This window comes from Cyprinus carpio, chromosome B25, assembly GCF_018340385.1.
Source record: "Cyprinus carpio isolate SPL01 chromosome B25, ASM1834038v1, whole genome shotgun sequence".
Taxonomy (NCBI): Eukaryota; Metazoa; Chordata; class Actinopteri; order Cypriniformes; family Cyprinidae; genus Cyprinus; species Cyprinus carpio.
In genome coordinates, this window is record NC_056621.1 from 3,838,480 (window position 1) to 3,860,167 (window position 21,688).

At 34.0% G+C, this 21,688-nt stretch overlaps 1 protein-coding gene across 3 annotated transcripts in view; it reads left to right on the plus strand.

Moving 5' to 3' along the window:
* The window catches only part of LOC109097466 (neogenin), a 123,426-nt gene that overhangs the window by 99,876 nt on the left and 1,862 nt on the right, over positions 1-21,688 (plus strand). The window contains exons 12-28 of one of the 3 annotated variants that reach the window (XM_042753660.1): positions 344-393; positions 1,542-1,681; positions 2,969-3,081; positions 7,430-7,624; positions 7,717-7,812; positions 10,035-10,267; positions 11,961-12,099; positions 12,782-12,889; positions 13,063-13,257; positions 13,340-13,372; positions 13,960-14,019; positions 14,107-14,245; positions 16,395-16,603; positions 16,691-16,783; positions 18,245-18,408; positions 20,597-20,831; positions 20,910-21,022. In XM_042753660.1, the coding sequence (XP_042609594.1) occupies positions 344-393; positions 1,542-1,681; positions 2,969-3,081; positions 7,430-7,624; positions 7,717-7,812; positions 10,035-10,267; positions 11,961-12,099; positions 12,782-12,889; positions 13,063-13,257; positions 13,340-13,372; positions 13,960-14,019; positions 14,107-14,245; positions 16,395-16,603; positions 16,691-16,783; positions 18,245-18,408; positions 20,597-20,831; positions 20,910-21,022 (2,315 nt within the window). Of the gene's footprint in view, positions 1-343; positions 394-1,541; positions 1,682-2,968; positions 3,082-7,429; positions 7,625-7,716; positions 7,813-10,034; positions 10,268-11,960; positions 12,100-12,781; positions 12,890-13,062; positions 13,258-13,339; positions 13,373-13,959; positions 14,020-14,106; positions 14,246-16,394; positions 16,604-16,690; positions 16,784-18,244; positions 18,592-20,596; positions 20,832-20,909; positions 21,023-21,688 lie in introns of those variants that run through there. The other 2 variants (XM_042753658.1, XM_042753659.1) reach the window with 2 other exon arrangements.

Sequence of the window (21,688 nt, forward strand, 5' to 3'; positions counted from 1 at the left end):
AGCGCGTGACAGGTGGTGTTATAATCATACACGCTCACTCCACGCCGGAGAACACACAAGTGTTAATAATATAATGAAGTGTTTTATTAAAACGAGCCGTTGATGCTGGCATGCGCACAAACACACATAAACAACGGCTGCTACTGTCTCCGCCGCGAGCGTAATCCTCCAGTGCTCATTTGATAGAACAAGAGACAGAACAAAAAGCAGAATGATGTAAAAAAAAAGCACCCACGGCCACATCCAAAAATAAACATCCGTCACCAGTCTTTGAATGAAGTCTCGGTGGATAAAGCAATCATTTGAGTGGAGTTCTCAATAATAAACCTGTTGTGTGTTTCAGTGCCGAGCGCCCCGCCGCAGAACCTCACTCTGGAGGTCCTGAACTCAACGGTAAGATCCTCTTTTATTAGTCGAGTGCTCTGCTGATGATGAATGTAGCAACATGACTAAGAGTGAACTTTTCCCTGAAACCACGATAGCAAATTTGTCATTGATTTTATATAAGAGTTCAAACGAGTCATCAAGTCACCTTTATGTGTACAAGCGCTTTTAAAGATACAGATTGTCAAAGTAGCTTTACAGTATTAAATAGGAAAGTAGTGTGTCAATAATGCAGAAGGACAATAGTAAACACTCAATTTTCAGTTAAAGGCAGTTCATTGAATTCAGTGTTTCAGTCATCATCCAGCTCACTTCAGTTCAGAAGTAGTTCATATAGGCTACAGTACAAAATTGTCAATGTTGACTGTTCTCGCTCGGTTTGGTTAACGAAAATAGTTCCAAACAAGGAACTATTAGAATATGGAATACATGGAGTAATTAGAATATGGGAGAAATTGTGCTTCATTGTCATTAAAAATGACAACACACTGCAAACCCTAAATCTTAATGGTCCCAAAAGTAACTAGAAGACCGATTTTTCTTTATGCAAAATGTAATATCTTAATTCTTATAGTTTTAGGGTGATGTGACTCGGACATGTTCTTGACAGTCCTTGCGAGGTGCATCCAATCAATGACATTTTGGCCATGATACGTTTCTGTAAAAGCCTGTAATAAGTTACTTTAAGTCTGTTAAAATCATTAATTACTCATTAGTTACTTCCCAAAACAGAAGTTAATGATTCATTATCAGAACCGGCCAAATGCAGAGAGTGTGTGTGCTTTGATGTGCATGCTTCCCAGCGTCAGGACTGTAATGTGGAAGAGGCATCTGGCAGTCAGAACTGATCCTGGATCGTCTCCTGTTTCATGGAGCATACTTGGGTTTTTTCTTCATTCATTATTGCGTAGCCTGAAGGCTTTGCTCCTCTCAGCTGTCGTTCTGAAATTAACTCATGACACATGACAGCATTGGCTCTGACAGCTCTCTGGCTGACACACTCTTTGCAGGCGCACCTGAAGAACTGCAGACCTCTAGACGTTTATATAATGCGCTCCGCTGCTTAATTAAAATCCACTAACTTTTGAGACTCGACTCTCGCTGAAATGGCTTTTCTCCGTCTCTAAACTCACTGTGTGTCCTGTTTTACGCCCCAGAGCATCATGGTCCGCTGGCAGCCGCCTCCCCCTGGTACCCTGAACGGAGAGCTGACGGGGTATAAATTACGCTACCGGAAAGGACTCAGGAGAGCAGACGCAATAGAGATCTCAACCACACAGCTCTTCCAGCTCATTGACGGTACGACGAACCCTCATCCCTACAGAACACTCTTTTACTTTTGTTTTTGTACGACTGTAGTTTTTATTCCTAGTTGAATGATCATTTCCATTATTTTAATTTTAGTAATTTTATGTGCTTTTGTATTTGTATTTTTTGATTAAAAAATATTTCTGTATGGCTTTAATTTCTTATTTTTTATTTTATTATTTATTTATTTTGTTTTAGTTTTAGCAGTAGACTTATTTTTATTTCTGTATTTTCCAGTGAAACATTTCTTATTTTTAAGTTGCTTACATTTATTTATATTTTATTTCAGCTTTTAGTATTTTTTATGTGCTTTTGTCATTTTTATTAGTTTTTTTATCTCTATATAGCTTTAATATTTTTTATTAATGTAAGAACTGCAGCTTATTTTTATTTCTGTTAACATTTCTAATTTTAATTATATAACAATTTCAGAATTTCGATTTTTCATCTGATATTTATATTTTATTTAATTTCTGCGTTTAGTTGTTGTTGTTTTATACAGCATTATTTTATTGTAAATAAAATGTTTTATGTATTAGTTTTGTTATTATTTTATTATTTCTAACTAGCTTTTTTTATTTTTAGCTAATAGCTGATTTTATTTCAGTTTTAAAAACTTATTTTTATTTCAGTTAGTTGCCAAGACACCATTTCTCATTTTCGTTCAAGTTTTTAAACTTAGATTTTCATCTAATATTTATATTTTATTTCAGCTTTATTTAGTGATTTGTATTTGCTTTTGTCATTTTTATTATTTTTTTATATTTCTATATAGCTTCAATACATTTATTTTCTTTTCAAAACATTTTCCCATGTAATATTTATAATTTATTTAATTTCAGATATTTTAATGAGGTTTTTTGGTTTTAAAAACATTTTTAAAAAATGATTTAACTTAATTAAAATATATATTTTTAATCTAATATTTGTTTTTTATTTCAATATCTAAAAAAACACTATTTTTAATTGTTTTAGTTAATGATAACAACACTTCTACAGAATAAAATAATTAATGGTGACAAAAATCTCTCAGACTTACTAGAAGGGACTCAAGTCATATCTAGCATATCTTTCGACGTGAACCAGTGAGAACCACTTAGAAATTGGCAAAAACCCATTTTTTTCTCATGAAACGTAGAAAAAAAAAAAAAGCTGTATTCTTCAATCTTAAGAATAGTGTTTAGGTTGCTGAGTCAAGAGAACTGCCACTTATGTCACACATAGTTTGCGTATTTAATTCACCGGATCGTGACATGGATGCTGGTTTTGTTGTCTTCGGTCTGGAGAAGGGAAAGGTGTACACTGTGAGAGTGTCGGCCTCCACAGTGAACGGAACCGGACCCACAACCGAGTGGATCGCAGCCGAAACCTTCGAGAACGACCTGGACGGTAAACAAACATGCCTCTTTTCATCCTTCACTTGGACTTTCTCCCCCGGAGCTTCCTGCTGGTGTATCTCTGTGTGTGTGTGTGTGTCAGATGTGTTTGTTCAGGAAGAGAAGAACTTGAACGAATGGCGTTATTTCTCACGGATCAAACGGTAGACTTCATCAATACTGAAAGAGCCGCTGCATAATTCACTCGTCCTTCCACTGGAGGAGTCTGTTAAACGCTCTTCTGGTGGAGAGGGAATCCTGGGAAAATGGCATTTGTTTAATGCACTTCTACTGTTAAATGAAAAGCCTTTGAATTATTTGGATTAATGTGTCCGTTTAAAGACTCCGAATGCCATAAGAAGAAAACTTTACACTGGCGCATGGCTGCTGAGTCTGTTACAGTAAATTCAATTGATTTCAGGCTGATGTGATTACTCAGATAATCCTGTCTGAGCTGTTAGGTTACTGCCACAGCTGTGGTGTTAGGTCTAGATCCACCACCTTCATTCACTGTTAGCGTAAACGAATGCATGTAAGGAACATTTTGGGTCATTCACTTAACCCCAAAATCAAAGAGAAAAAATATCACATTAAATAGTTTTTAAATGTTGCATAATAAAATATTATATTAGCAAAATAAATATTTTCAGGCAGTTATGGCCATTTTTGGGGCCATTCATTTATTTATTTAGTCAAGAACATTCTGAGAACATTAATTTCACCACAAAATAAACAGAAAAATTATAGTCAATTATAATTTGTATGAAAATATTAAGTTCTTTTTGAGGACCATTACAGCCTTTTCTGGGCCATTAATTTTACCAGCATTTTTTTTGCTTTTTGTCAAGAACATTCTGGGTCATTAATTTCAATCCAAAATGAAGAAGAAAATAATAATTTAAAAAATATCTATTTTAGGGCTGTTTTTTAAAATTAAAAAAGATCTATTTTAGGGCTGTTTTTTGTATTTTGTCAAGAACATTCTGGGTCATTCATTTCACCCAAAATTATGAGCAAAATAATAATAAATTATATGTGTATATATGGCCATTTTAGGGCCAGTTTAACAATTAAGCACAAATAAATACAATTAAGCACATATTGCCCATAATTTTGTTACTGTAATAGGAAAAAATGTTGATTCATCATTTAAGTGCAGTTGTTTTTATTATACGTCACGGTATTATTTACTGCATTCATTATATTTATTGATTATTTAAATAAATAGTGTGAGTTGCATGTGATCATCAGAACTTAATTTAATCTAGAATTTAATGTGTTCAGTTATCACAATGAAAATAATCCTTATGGTCAAAAATAGATTTTGTTTTTGTTATATAAATTATAATTTATTATTACTATTATGAGGACCCAGACATTTCCTTTTGAGATTCAGCCAGTAATTGAAAGTCATATTTCTGTTTTGAAGGAAGCTGCTGGTTTGTTGCGAGAGGGACGTTTATTGTGCGTTTTTCCCTTCCATCCTCATCAAAGAGCAGCAGGAACTCTGAAATTAAGGGAACAAACAGACACAGAGGCATTTCTGCTGATTTAGACAACTAAGTTGGATTAATAGTTTGTTTTTTCAGAAGCAACTGGATGTATGGAAGGACCCCGGCACTGTGTGTGTGTGTGTGTGTGTGTGTGTGTGTGTGTGTGTGTGTGTGTGTGTGTGTGTGTGTGTGTGTGTGTGTGTGTGTGTGTGTGTGCGTTCAAACCCTCTTTGGGCTCATTTCCATCTGCTAAAATGGGAAAAGCTCTGTGACAGCCAGACCAAAGCATCTCTCTCAAGCGCTAATGCCTCCGCTTCATCCGCTCCTACTTGAATTAGCCCCACAAATAGGCCAGTGTTTGAAATAATGAGTCAATTTAATGACTCTAAATCCAAAAGGTTTTGTCGGAAATTAGCGGCATTGCTTATAAATGAGAGCAGGCATTAGCACTGGCCCCTAAGATGAATTCAAATAGCGTTTCACTAATAAAACGAGGCTGTCCGTGGATCCGTTTACACAAGTTTTGCTTTTGAGCTTGGCCAAAACAAATACAAATGGCTTTCTCTGCTCTTACAGCAGTTAGCTCACTATACGCTAATGAATTTGTGCTTAAAAGCTGCTGTTTAGCTCGGCGCTACACTCCACCTGAGCTCCAATGCTGTAAACATTCATTTGATGCTTTATTTTGAAATAGTTTTCTGACGGTCCTCTCAGTGTGTCTGTGCTTGAAAGAGAACCTTGACTGATGTCATGTCAGCAGTGATAGTCTCTGTTGGGGGTTTGTCTGCTACATTGTCAAGACAATTTTCTCTGCGTACTTTAAATTTCATTCTTAAGTGTTATTTGTGGTTTTAAATATATTAAAATAAAAATATCTGAATACATATTAAAGTTAAATAATATTTAGAATATATATATATATATTTGTTCATTTTAATAAAATGTTATACTTGTTTTTTTTATTATTAATAAAAAACAACTAGTATTTGAGATATATATATATATATTTTTTTTTTATTATTATTATTATTATATGTATGTATTTTTGTGTGTGCGTGTGTATGGATAAGAATAAGGTTAAGTTAAAATAAAATAATATATCCAATATATATGTTTATTTTTATTTATTTAATTATTATAATATGTATGTATTTATATATGTGTGTTTGTGTGTATGTATGTATGTATGTGTATATATATATATATATATAAGAATAAGGTTAATAAGTTAAAATCAAAATAAAATAAGAAAAATTGTTTTATATGTTCACATTTCCACTCATATGTTTTTGAGGTTTAAAATAAATAAAAATAAAAATACTTGGATAGATGGATGAAACAAATACTGTTTCGATTAAATTTTTTACCTTTATTTTATTTTTTTAATTATTGTTTATTGAACTTATTTTTTATTATTTACCTGGTATTTGAGAATATGTATAATTGTCATGAAAAAAAAATGCCAAAATACAAATAATCATAATGGTCCTAAAAAATTTAGTTTTTTTTTTTTTTTTTCTTTAACAAATTGTAATTCATTTTTTTAGTTTGTGTAGTGTCTAATTTAATTTTGAAAAAAAAAAATATATATATATATGTGTGTGTGTGTGTGGTGTGTGTGTGTGTGTGTGTGTGTGTGTGTGTGTGTGTGTGTGTGTGTGTGTGTGTGTGTGTGTGTGTGTATATGTGTATGCATATAGATACAGTACAGGTCAAAAGTTTGGATACATTACTATTTTTAATGTTTTTGAAAGAAGTTTCTTCTGCTCATCAAGCCTGCATTTATTTGATCAAAAATACCAGAAAAAAAAAATGTAATATTGTGTAAATATTATTACAATTTAAAATAATTGTTTTTAAATGTATTATACTTTAAATTATCATTTATTTCTGTGATTGCAAGCTGAATTTTTAGGATCATTATCACATGATCCTTTAGAAATCATTCTAATATGATGATTCATTATCAAAGATGGAAACAGTTGTTCTGCTGCTTAATATTTTTTCAGAGACATGTGATACTTTTTTAGGATACTTTGATGAATAGAAAGTAAAAAAAAAAAAAAAAAAAGAAACTATGTTTTTTAAAATATAAATATATTTTGTAATAACAATATACACTACTGGTCAGTAATTTGGGGTCAGTAATTTTTTTTTTCTTTCTTTTTATTTTAAATAAAATCCATCATACTTTTTTTATTCAGCAAAGGATGTGTTAAATTGATAAAAAGTGATAGTAAAGAAAATATATTATTAGAATATATATTATTAGAATTTTATTTTATTTTTTGAATAAATGCAGTTCTTTTTAACCTTTTATTCATCAAATATATTAGACAGCAGAACTGCTTTCCAACACTCATAATAAATCAGAATATTAGAATGATTTCTAAATGATCATGTGATAGACTGGATGTTACATGTGACACTGAAGGCTGGAGTAATGATGCTGAAAAAATTCAGCTTTGCATCACAGGAATAAATTATTTTTTTTTTAAAGTATATTCAAATAGAAAACTATTATTTTAAGTTGTAATAATATTTTTTCACAATATTACTGTTTTTTTTTTTTTTCTGTATTTTTTGATCAAATAAATGCAGGCTTGATGAGCAGAAGAAACTTCTTTCAAAAACATTAAAAATAGTAATGTTTTCCAAACTTTTTGACCTGTACTGTATATATATATATATATATATATATATATATATATATATATATATATATATATATATATATATACACACAAAATACTTTTTAAATAAGATTTTATTTTATTTATTGTTTACATTTATATTTTTAAAATATCAAATCATATGAAATATCAAAATTGTCAAAGATGAGCATGTTCTAGCTTGTGTGTATTACAGAGTCTCAGGTTCCAGGAGTGCCGAGTTCTCTTCATGTTCGTCCGCTGGTGAACCGAATCGTGGTGAGCTGGACTCCTCCAGAAAACCAGGACATTTTAGTGCGAGGTTATAAGATCGGCTACGGGATCGGCAGCCCTCACGCCCACACGGTCACTCTGGATTACAAGCAGCGCTTCTACAGCATCGATGACCTCGGTGGGTGTAACGCCACAAACAGCCAGTCTTCTGCTGACAGTAGCTGTGTTTACAGACGCTTTTACACTTTTTATTCATCTTTTCCACTCCAGATCCCAGTTCCCATTACGTCATCACCCTCAAGGCGTTCAACAACATGGGCGAAGGCATTCCCATCTACAACAGCGCCACGACCAGACCTCAATCCGGTAAGACACACAAACACACGGACTGTGCCATAGTTTGAGGTTTTTATTGTGCCAGCTTTCACAATTACATTCAGACAGGATCAGAAGACAGAAATACACACTGCATGTTATTTTGAAGCATATATGTGACCCTGGAGCACAAAACCATTTATTTTTAGTATCACAGCTGTATTTGACGCAATAGCCAACAATGCATTGTATGGGTCAGAATTATATTTTTTTCTTTTATGCCAAAAATCATCATGATATTTTATAAAGATCATGTTCCATGAAGATATTTTGTAAATTTCTTACTGTAAATATATCATGCATATATATGCATTGCTAAGAACTTCATTTGAACAACTTTAAAGGCAATTTTCTCAATATTTAGATTTTTTTGCACCCCTCATATTCCAGATTTTTCAAATAGTTTGTATCTCAAAACAATCAATCATACTGGTTTGTAATAACATCAAGATTTTCATATAGTTGTATCTCAAACAAATCATACATCAATGGAAAGATTATTTATTAGCTTTTAGATGATGTATAAATCACAATTTAAATATAACATGCTAAACTGTGTCTCTCTTATATCTAGCATCAGACATGTTTGTGTGTTTGCACTAGAAACACTAGAAGCTCTAGAAGTCAGTCTGATGTTGTTTTGTAGTGAAGAGAAACTACAATCTCTTCCTCGCTCGTGCGTGCGTGTGTTAAATGTGTGGTGACAGATACCACGCATCCGTCTGCCCCCCTCTGTTCTGGGACACACATCCGAACCTACAGGTGTCACGTCTCTCTTTCACTGGCTTTACGTCAGATGTGTCAGACAGCCGAACGCCGCTGTTAGAGGTTTCCAGACCCCCTGCCGTCCTGTCAGGTCGAGATTCGCGTCAGATCCCACTCTTCCCAGGCTTCACGTAACTTTTCTCGAGTTTCCTGAGCTGGAGCACAAAATGACCCAGAAATGAGTTGAGGATGAACGTTTGAGCTTGTTTGCTGCGATCATTTATAGCTGTTTTCAGCTGAGCCTGCGTCTTCTGTTCTTGTTGTTGACGACAACAAAATCAGTGGATATTTTCACAGAAAAATCAATAGCAATTCCAGGTGCATCTTAATTAAATGTTCAGAGCTCTATTGATCAGCAACATGCTGTTAATTACAGGATCATTTGGATTTGCCCTCTTAAATTAGCAAAAAACACTGTAAAAGGACAGATAATTATTATTATAGTTTTAAAACTATTATTATTATCATTACTATCATTAAATAATATCATAAACTGTACTATTTTATTTATTTAAAAGTAAAATAGTACTATTTCAATAGTAATATATTTTTATATTTTACATTTTTTTATATTTTTATAAATCAAATTATGTAAAAACACTTTGAATAATAATAATAATTATTATTATTAAATACTGATTTAATAATTATTTTAGAATTATTAATATTATTAGTATTATCATTACTTTTATAAATACAACAATTTTTTTTTCTTTTACAGTAAAATAGTATTATTGCAATAGTGATATATTTTGATATTTTTGTCTTTTTTGTATTTCTGTAAATCAAATAAAGTAAAAAATATTTTGAATAATTATTATTATTGAACAATGTTATAATATTTATTTTTTAAATACTATTATAAATATTATTTTTTATTATTTTATACGTTTTGTTGTTTTTTTTTTGGGTTTTTGTTTTTTTTTGTTTTAATATTTTTGTATTTTTGTTTTTTGTATTATTATATTATTATTATTATTATTATTATTACTGCTCAAAACGCTTAAAAGGATGATTTAGCCAGCAAGCACCACACATGTCCATTGTAAGTGCATCACTATGTACTTGTTTTTTGTCTTTTTACAATCTGAGAAATGAGTTGAAATTATTTTCTGTGGTAATTGGTGCAGATACTGACCTTAGAGGTTAAACTGTATGAAACTTGTATTATTTCTTGTATTTTTCTGTAAGTCTTTAAATGCTGCAACATGATCCGTGACTTGTAATAGAAATTGTCCATTTGAGGCCAATTATAATCAATGTTTTTGCATACATGTATATACTGTTTTAAATTAAATATGGAGCTTTTTAATTCTAATAATATCTCTCTTTCTCTTTTTCATTCATTTTTCCTCTTACTCATTCACCACTGAACCATTAATCCATTTTTTGTCTAACCCTGATCAACCCTTGCATATTTTTTTCTTCATTTATTACTCTGCTGTCAGACCCCATAGACCCTGATATTGATTTTTATGAACTCTTTAATAACCCATACACCCCAGCACCTGACCCCACACCCATGCTGCCCCCGGTGGGCGTTCAGGCCACCGTCCTCAGCCAGGACACTGTCAAAGTCAGCTGGGCCGACAACTCGCTCGCCAAGAACCAGAAGATCACCGACTCCAGATATTACACCATCCGCTGGAAGACCAACATCCCCGCCAACACCAAATACAAGGTATCCACCGTCTCTTTGGAGCGATATGTGTGACCAATCAGTCAGAAGTAACACAGGTATATTTGTAGCAATAGCCAACAATACATTGTATGGGTCAAAATTATCCATTTTTCTTTTTTGATAAAAATCATTAGGATATTAAGTAAAGATCATGTTCTATGAATATATGAAGCTACATTTCCTACTGTAAATATATCAAAACTTCATTTTTGATTAGTAATATCCATTTCTAAGTACTTCATTTGGACAACTTTAAAGGTGATTAAAAGGCACCCTCAGATTCCAGATTTTCAAATAGTTGTATCTCAGCCAAATATTGTCCTCCTTACAAACCATACATCAATGGAAAGATTATTTATTCAGCTTTCAGATGATGTATAAATTGTCAATTTCAAAAACTTGACCCTCATGACTGGTTTTGTGGTCCAGGGTCACATTTCATAACACTGATTTATTTGGTGTTCATCACTTAAACTGATGTTCTAAAGAGGACTGTAGCGGTAACTAAAACTAAAATCATATAATTGTATTTGCTTGAAATAAAAGAAATCTTAATTTCGGCCAGTCGCCAAGACAACATTAATCATTTTCATTTTAAGAGGATTTTAAATTGATATAATAATTAAATATGATTTTATTTTATATTATATATATTTAATATATAGAAAAAAAAATTATACAACAACACAAGAAAATTACTAAAACTGAAAAGATTTAAAAATAAAAACAAATTCAAAAACTTTGTTTGAAACTATAATAGTAGCTCAATGATAGTAAAATAACGCTGATTCTGAAGAGAGTATTTCAGTTCACCGTATACTGTAGTTTGTTTAGTTTTTTATTTCCCGTGCTTGGAGCGCCCTCTAGTGTTCACTCGCTCAGAATGCATTAAAGAGGTCATATGACATTGCTAAAAAGAACATTATTTTGTGTATTTGGTGTAATGAAAAGTGTTTATGCAGTTTAATATTCAAGAAACACATTGTTTTCCACATAATGTACATTATTGTTTCTCCTCTTTGTATGCGCCTTCTTATGAGAGGCATTTTTTTTTAAAGATCTCAGTTTTCTGAGAAAGGTGTGGTGTGATTTGGTTGGGCTGTTGTGTGCTTTGTGATTAGCCGAATGCCTCAAGCCTGTGACAGAAATGTTACGCCCCTTAACATACTGTGATGCTGTCTCCCAGCAGCACGAGACTCAGTCCAGCTGCTCTGCTCGTGCACATCCCATCATCACTTTCTGTTAGCAGTTCAGTCAATGTACATTCACGTCAGAGTGATTGTATTGGGATTTTGTTTTATTTTTAAATTACTGATTAACTTGGGATACTGGTACTGTAGACGCAAACTGTTTCAAATGATTTAGTTCGATTTGGTGAACTGGTTCGACCGGTTCACTATAAGAGCCAGTTAAATAAAAAGATTCATTTGCCATCTGGACATTCATATTATTGATCAAAAATTACGTTTTGATGTAGAAAATTAGCAAAATATCTTCATGGAACATGATCTTGACTTAATATCCTAATAAATTTTTGGCATAAAAGAAAAATTGATAATTTTGACCCATACAATGTATTGTTGGCTATTGCTACAAATATACCCCAGAGACTTAAGACTGGTTTTGTGCTCCAGGGTCACATATGTGGTGATCAACTTTGTTTAATGTGTTTGTCTGTTGCTTGTTTTGTCAGATGGCAAACACCACGTCTCTGTTTCATACGGTAACGGCTCTGAAGCCCAACACACTTTATGAGTTCTCTGTTATGGTGACCAAGAGCCGCAGGAGCAGTACATGGAGTATGACGGCCCACGGGACCACCTTTGAGTCCGGTAAGATCACACACACTCACACAGCATTCCACCGGTATACAGAAATACATCACATCTTTTACTATAATATTTTCTCTTTCATGAAAACAACTTAACTGATTTAATCTAGTTTTATCTCATTAAACATGCATGCACCAGTTTTTCCACACAGGTTCCCAATTATGTTATGACTATTGCATATTATAAAATATGTATTTCATAATTTCTTATAATTTGTCTGTAGATGTTGACAAAACATGGGTTTTCTCAACCTTTTTTCTCAACATTTTTGTTGTTGTTTGTTTATATCATGATAAATTCATGTGATGAAGTACATGAAATTCAAAAGCAGATGTTTAGTTTTTAGGATGCATGCAAAAATAGTGCATATTTAATTAATGTCTTATTTGCATTTTGTTCTCAAATATTTTTTTATTGGTTTTTCAGTACAAATTAGATTCAACATTTTCTCGACCCTCATCAACAAATCCCTTTACAGTTGCATCCATTCATTTCTATAAGAGCTGAAAATTGACAAGTACTGTAAAATTATTTATTTATAAATATATAATAATAACAAACAATAAATAGAACAAAAAGAAAAGCTTCTTATTTGCATTTTAACATGATTTTGGGACAGACTGCTATAACAAAGCTTTTAGTAATAGCCTTTTTACAGTATTTGCTTTAATGTGATTTGTAGTACCCAGCTCTGCTCCGAAAGATGTGACTGTGATCAGTAAAGAGGGAAGTCCTCGAATCATCAACATCAACTGGCAGCCTCCGACTGAAGCCAACGGCAAAATCACAGGTACCCAAGAAACATGTCCCGGTCATATTACACCACAAAATATCAATTGAAGATAATCACATTTGCCTGATTTACATCATGGATGGCGATGACAGGATTTATAGAACCAGTCGTGCATCCAAACAGAAAAGCATGATTTTCAGACGTGAAATAAATCTCTCTCTGTCTCGTAGGGTACATCATCTACTACAGCACTGATGTGAACGCCGAGGTCCATGATTGGGTGGTGGAGCCCGTGGTGGGGAACAGACTGACACATCAGATTCAGGGGCTGACGCTGGACACCACATACTACTTCAAGATCCAAGCGAGGAACTCCAAAGGCATGGGACCCATGTCAGACGCAGTGCAGTTCCGCACCCCCAAAGGTAAAGCCTCAACCCTGTTTAGACTCGCCTGTTAAAACTTAACTTGTGCTCATTTCTTCATTCTGTTTGTCTTTGTTTCCAGCTGAACCATCAGACAAAATGTCAAGTGATCAAGGTAATTAAACATGTTTCTAATGCAGGCGGAAATTAAAGACACAAAACATCAAGTTTTAAATGCATTAATAATATGTCAATTATTATACATATTATTTATAATTTTATTATACATAGTATTAATACATAATTAAATAATATTATATAAGATATGTTAAATATCATTATAGATGTTACCAGCCATTAAAACAGGTTTAGTTTTGCCATATAACACTAAAAATGACATTTATAATAAATGTATTTTTTATTGAATTAAATTTATTTAAAATTCAAGTTAAACGAATACTTGAAATATAAATAATTATAAATGTTTTTAGTTAATTTTGTTTTTATTGTGTTTATTATTTTTTTTATTTTTTTTTTAATTGTGTGTATGATTTTAATTATAATTATATATATGTATTTTATAATAATTGTTAAAGATTTTAAATATTCATACAATTTATATACACATCATTAATATGTTAAATTCAATTTTATTATATATTTACTTTAAGAAGTTACAAATATAGAATCTATTATTATATTAAAATACATATAAAACATAATATATAAATATATTCAGTTAAATTGATGTCTTGTCTGTAGGGCTGCAAGTCAAACCCGGTCACCCGACTCTACCGGAGCACGGGATTGGATCAAACATGGGTAAACAGGAAGACACACTCTTTAAAGACAGACACGTGGCTCATTAAGACCAGTGGTGACGTAACGCTGTCTCTCTCTCTGCGTCAGATAAACCAGGCATCACGGGCAGCCAGGAGAATCATATTCTGGTGATCGTGGTGATTGTGTCTGTTGGTGTGTTCACCATCATCGCTGTGGTCGTGGGGGCCGTCCTGTGCACGCGCCGCTCCAACTCCCACCAGAAAAAGTGTGTTTTTCACTCTTTAGTCTTCTTTTAAGCTCACATACACGTGTATTAAAACAATAAGCAACGTGACATCTTGCTTTTTAGGCCTGACATGACACAGAGTGCCTAAAACTGTGGTACATTCACTGCAGCATAACTATAACATGAATGAACAAATATTTAAAACTGTAGAAAAAGACTTACATTTTGTAATCTCATCTAATGCTGCATAACTGCAGTTTATTTCTCAAAATGCTTGATTATTGTCATTGTCACAAAGATATATATACAGGTGCATCTCGATAAATTAGAATGTCGTGGAAAAGTTCATTTATTTCAGTAATTCAACTCAAATTGTGAAACTGGTGTATTAAATAAATTCAGTGCACACAGACTGGAGTTGTTTAAGTCTTTGGTTCTTTTAATTGTGATTATTTTGGCTCACATTTAACAAAAACCCACCAATTCACACCTCAACAAATTAGAATACTTCATAAGACCAATAAAAAAAAACATTTTTGGAAAGTATGTTCATTTATTGTACATGTACTCAATACTTGGTAGGGGCTCCTTTTGCTTTAATTACTGCCTCAGTTCGGCGTGGCATGGAGGAGATCAGTTTGTGGCACTGCTGAGGTGGTATGAAGCCCAGGGTTTCTTTGACAGTGGCGCTTCAGTCATCTACATTGTTTGGTCTCTTGTTTCTCATTTTCCTCTTGACAATACTCCATAGATTCTCTCTGGGGTTCAGGTCTGGTGAGTTTGCTGGCCAGTCAAGCACACCAACACCATGGTCATTTAACCAACTTTTGGTGCTTTTGGCAGTGTTGGCAGGTGCCAAATCCTTCTGGAAAATGAAATCAGGCATCTTCAAAAAGCTGGTCAGCAGAAGGAAGCATGAAGTGCTCCAATATTTCTTGGTAAACGGGTTGCAGTGACTTTGGTTTTCAAAAAAACACAATGAACCAACACCAGCAGAAGACATTGCACCCCAAATCATCATCACCGACTGTGGAAAACTTAACACTGGACTTCAAGCAGCTTGGGCTAGGAGCTTCTCCACCCTTCCTCCAGACTCTAGGACCTTGGTTTCCAAATGAAATACAAAACATGCTCTCATCTGAAAAAGAGGACTTTGGACCCACTGGGCAACAGTTCCGTTCTTCTTCTCCTTAGCCCAGGTAAGACGCCTCTGACGTTGTCTGTGGTTTAGGAGTGGCTCAACAAGAGGAATACGACAACTGTAGTCAAATTCCTCGACACGTCTGTGTGTGGTGGCTCTTGATGCCTTGACCCCAGCCTCAGTCCATTCCTTGTGAAGTTCACTCAAATTCTTGAATCGATTTTGCTTGACAATCCTCATGAGGCTGTGGTTCTCTCGGTTGGTTGTGCATCTTTTTCTTCCACACTTTTTTCTTCCACTCAACTCTCTGTTAACATGCTTGGATACAGCACTCTGTGAACAGCCAGCTTCTTTGGCAATGAATGTTTGTGGCTTACCCTCCTTGTGAAGGGTGTCAATGATTGTCTTCTGGACAACTGTCAGATCAGCAGTCTTCCCCATTTTTGTTAAATGTGAGCCAAAATCATCACAGTTAAAATAACCAAAGACTTAAACTACTTCGGTCTGTGTGCATTGAATTAATTTAATACACGAGTTTCACAATTTGAGTTGAATTACTGAAATAAATGAACTTTTCCACGACATTCTAATTTATTGAGATGCACCTGTATATACTATACACAGAATACATAGTATTGAGTGACATTTATGATGAGTGCCAACACTATTAAACTACCAAACCAAACTTCAGATATATAATAAATAAAAATTATAAAATATGTATATGTACAAATATGTACAATAAAAGTTTGTTTACATGATAATATATAAAAAAATAATTCTTAAATATATACTAAATGTGTGTGTATTTATATATACATAATAAATATACACAGTACACACACATATATTATGTAAACAAATACTTTTATTGTGGATGTGATTAATCGCGATTAATCGTTTGACAGCACTAGTATAATTATATGTAATTCTAATATATTGATCATAATGCAAAGTATATGATATTTGTTAAATATAATAAAAATAAAATATTTCATATTCAAGTAATTAAAAAAAGATAAATTAATGAAACATTCTACATTTTAGGAAACGTGCGGCCTGTAAGTCCAGCACAGGCTCCCACAAGTACAAGAGCTCATCTAAAGACCTGAAACCTCCAGATCTGTGGATCCATCACGAGCGTCTGGAGCTCAAACCCATGGACAAATCACCCGATCCCAACCCGGTCATGACAGAGACGCCCATCCCGCGGACCGCCCCGGATCCAGCCGCTGAGCCCAGCCATCAGAGACGGGGTGAGAGCCTCAGCTTCATCTCGCCTAAACCTCACCCAGCATCCAGGACCGAGTCTGCTTCATAAACGCCTTTCTGCATGTGTGCAGGTCTTGAGGGAGAGGAGAGCGTGTCCACTTTGGCCGGTCGGAGGGGAGTGAGACCTAAAGTGATGATGCCGTTCGACTCTCAGCCTTCCCAGCGTAAGTTCCCAAAGAAAAAGCAAGCAAAAAGGGCACGTCATTGATCGTCCCATGCCATCTCAGCCTGTGCGGTTCACGTTGTGCTGAGTGAAGCGCAGTGCTCGTCTCGTGTCAGAGCAGCAAACTAAATCCAAACCTAGTGAGCTTCCATCTTAATGCTAATGCTGTGATTAAAAAATAGGCAGCAATGTCATGTTGTCTTTTAAAGTGCCTCTATTATGGATTTTTGAAAATGACCTTTCACGCCATGTGTAACACAACTAAACGAAAACATCCTGCAAAGTTTTAAATCTGAAAGTGGTCAACATGAAATATTAGCATATTGCCCACCCACTTGTTGCGCACGCAGACCGGGAAAACTTTGAATGAAAATGCAAATTCATTCTCTGCCACTAGGTGCCTGGTAAAATAGCGGTTTCCCCGGTAACGCTGTACACAAAGCAGCACTGCGCTCACAAACACTGCTTTATCAGGCATTACAGGCATGATCCAATCGGACCAATCACCGCAGATTAGTGTCACGCAAAGGAGGGGTTTAGAAAAATTAATCATTGAACTAATTGTTTGGGAGCCCTTGAGCAAATAAAATAAAAATAAATGCATATTATAATATTTTTTTTTTTTTTGCATGCATGTCAACCTGTTATTTGGGACTCCCAAAACCAAAATATGGACCTTTCATAACCCATAATTGGGGCACTTTAAGACGTCATATATTTGCATATTGCCTATATCCTTCCTAGTCTAAGCAGCCTCATAATACATTACACATCCATTATTATAAGTCTAATGCATTCAATTTCAATAAATATTTGCGTCTGCTTTCATTATGTTTCATACAGTATCATAGAGCAACATACTGAGAATGCTTTTTATTTTATTTATATTTTATTTACTTATATATATATATATATATATATATACATATATATATATACATATATATACATATAATTATCGTTAAAGCAGTAACAAAATAAAATATTTACCTAAATAAATTTAGCAAATAAAATGTATAAATATAAAAAATACATTATATAAAATTTATTAAAATTATATAACATTTAATAATTTCATATAAAAAAATTTAAATGCTATTCTATTATTAAAACACTATTGAAACCACTGAAAGCTTAAATCAATCATTAAACCTTTTTTTATTCATTATAGTTATTCATTACCAACTGTTATTTTATTTTGGATTTATTGTTTTGCTTTCAGAATTATTATTTGAATGTAGTAAAATCAAAACTACAACTATTTATTTATGTGATGCACACAGTTGCTGCCAGTGTAGAGCGTTCCAAATCACTTACTTAGGTTGCGTATCATCTAGAATGCTGCCTAAGTAGGGATGCTGTCTATGCAGGCAGAATACAGCAAAGTAGCTCACTAAGCTTTGGAACAGATGTTGTGCTGTGTTGTCGTGGTAACCTCACTGTGTGTGTGTGTGTGTCTCAGCTGTGATTAGCGCTCACCCCATCCATTCCCTCGATCATCTTCATCACCATCATCATCACTATCACCTCCCGCCGCGTGGCTACCTTCATCACCAGATCGGCCTGAGAGCACCTGCCACCCCCAGCACAGTCTCAGACAGGCCTCCGTCTGCAGGTGAGAGCGCAGTGATGCTGTCGTCATGCTTCTCCAGGGAACTTCAGAAGATACACATTCAATAAACATATCACTCAGGTTCTTTGAACATGGTACCATGGTTACTGTGAGTGTTACTTAAAATATTAAAAACTGAGCTGCAGTTCTTGATCTGAGCTGCAACTGAAATCCTATCACAAGTTTTGACCCATCAACTACCATAGTTCACGTAAATGTAATAAAATAATATTTATGTATGTATGTATGTATGTATACACAGTCAAACCAAAATGTATTCAGACTCCTTCAACATGTCTCACATTATCACAGTTCATTCGCTATAGTTTAGAAACTCTGAGTTCTTGTCATAATTTATTACCATTTTCTAAACTATAGCGAATGAACTGTGATAATGTGAGACTTGTTGAAGGAGTCTGAATACATTTCGGTTTGACTGTGTATATATACATACATATACAGTCTAGTACCTTAATATTATTTTATTACATTTACGTGAACTATGGAATTCTATCAAAGATATCTGACTTTATCAAGATGAATTTGTTCTGACACAGTTCTTTGATAGAATTCGGCTGAATAGCTGTCATCTGTTAAATTTAAGTGCACAATTAGATAATACCAGTTTAGCTCAAACAATTACCAAGCGATGCTTAATTTTGTTCAGTCTGTGGTGTAAAAAGTTTGCATTATCAATTAAAGAAAAAACACTGAAGCAAAAGATGGTCAGTTACATTAATGGACTATAGTGTCTTGTAACCGCTGTTAAAAGGATATAAAAAAATTTTTTTGACTTATAGTATATGTATATATAAACTATATTGCCGAAAGTATTGTTCTAGTGAACAAGTTTGACTACTTGTTAATCTTCATGATTATAAATCTCAAAGTTAAAGTATATTGTGCGTATATTATATTGTGTGCTTCTAATTGTATAGTAACAGCTTGATCATGAGCCTTTTCTATTGTAACATGACAATGCCTCTGTGTATAAGGCGAGGTTCAGAAGAAATGATTGACTGAGTCAGTGTGGAAGAGCTTGACTGGTCTGCAGAAAGCCAAGCCCTAATCCCAGCTGGACGCAGACCTTGAGCCAAAAACCCATCACCAAACACCAGTGACATGTACATATGGCTACAAACACTTCACTTAAAACACTTCCACAACTGTTGCAACAGAAATGTAAATACATATTTTAAATACATGAATTATGTCTCCATCTTTGTTGCCACAATTTTGGAAGTGCCTTTTTCTGCTCTGAAGAAGGGGGTGTCACAATACTTTTGTCCATATAGTGTGTGTGTACAAGTCATTGGTGTTTGGTGATGAGTTTTTGGCTAATGTGTACACACACACACACACATTAGAGCTGTGAATCTTTGGGTTAACATTGAATCACGATTCATGAGGTTTCAATTCAATTCAAGAACGATTCGATATGATTCACAATTAAATTCAATGCAATTCGTTTAATGATTCGATTCTGCATTCTTTAAGTACATTCACAGGATTATTTAAACACTTGCCCTAAATTCTTTAAATTAGTCAGGGGGCAAATTACACAGCAGTCTTTATGGGTTCATAATTACTAAATATTAAGCCTAAAATGTGTTTTTAATGTCACTAATGATGAGGATTGTATGAGCTTTGAATAATTAATTTCTTTAATTGCAACATATTTAAAGTGTACGTTACCTTAAAGGGATACTCCACCCCAAAATGAAACTTTTGTCATTAATCACTTACCCCCATGTCGTTCCAAACCCGTAAAAGCTCAGTTCGTATTGAAACACAATTTAAGATATTTTGGATAAAAACCTGGAGGCTTGAGACTGTCCCATAGACAGCCAAGTAAATAACAAGCCACGGGAACACTTGTAAGTGAAGAAAACAAAAATAATGACTTTATTCAACAATTCCTTTGTCAACAGTCTCCTCTGTGTCTCTCCATGTCACCGTATGCTCTTCTGTGTCATCCCTGCCACAAGGATGCACTGTTTTATTTCAAATCAAAGCTAAATACACGTAGAAACAGCGCATCCTTGTGGCGCGGATGATACAGAAGAGCATACACAGCATACGAGCGAATCGTTACACCCCTAATATACATATAAAATTGTATCTCCAAAATAAACTTGTGCACTAATATAGTCCTTTCCGTGTTTTTTGTGTGTGTTTTTTGTATATTTTGTGAGGTGTGAGCCCTGTGCATGTGAATCTGGTGTTGCTCCCAGTCAGCCCAGCACTACAGCTGAACTGCAGAAGACAGAGGCGTTGATCAAAGAGGAAGAGCCGCCGAGCATAAACCCACCCACGGCCCACGTGCGGCCCACACACCCACTCAAGAGCTTCGCTGTGCCAGCCATCACCGTTTCCGCTCATAACCCGCCCACCTATGAGACCGCATTACCCAGCACCCCTCTGCTGGCACAGCCAGGTCTGTTTACAAGAAAACCACTGTGGTTGATAGTCTGATGTGTTTGGGAAGCTCATAGCATGTTTGTCTGTGTTTCAGTGCCCGGCGTGAAGATGGCATCTATCGGGACACTAAATCGAGTTCGAGCTCCGATGGCAGTAACAGTCCCGAGTGCACCTGACCAATCAGAAACCAGCAAGATGCTGGAAGTGGTGAGTGCTGGAGACACTTCCTGTAATGTAGAGGTTGACCGCACTGGCACACTGTATTTCATGAAAACATCTCATCATCTTATCATGAAAACATTCACATCAGTGCTATTTTAGTATTATTTATATACTATTATAGTTTATACTAATATTTGAAATTAACTTTTATTTTTTCAGTTTTTTTATTTTAATTGTAGGTTATTTTTGTAATTTTATGTGCATTCGTATTTTTTCCCCCTTTTTTTTAATTTTTTATAATGTATTACTAATTTGGTTGAGTTATTTTTAATTCAGTTTTTGCTTTAGTACAGTTTTTTTTCAGTGTGTGTATATATATATATATATATATATATATAATTTCAGATTATTTAAAGTAAAATGTTAAGAGTTTTAGTTTTAGCTAGCAGTAACAGCCCTGGTAATAAGAAATCATATTTTGCATAAAGAAAATGAAGCCTATTTTTAGGGCCAGTAAGATGTTTTTTACATGATATTTTTATGAAAATCAGCAGATTTAGTAGCAGAGGGGGTTGTTAATCAATTTCAGCTTCTTAGGTGTGGTATTGTGTTTAAATATTTATAATATATTTTGTAGTCCATATATATTTTCAAATTTTGTAAATTGTCTTTAACATTCAAATTTGGAATTGAATTGAAGTAAAATAGCTA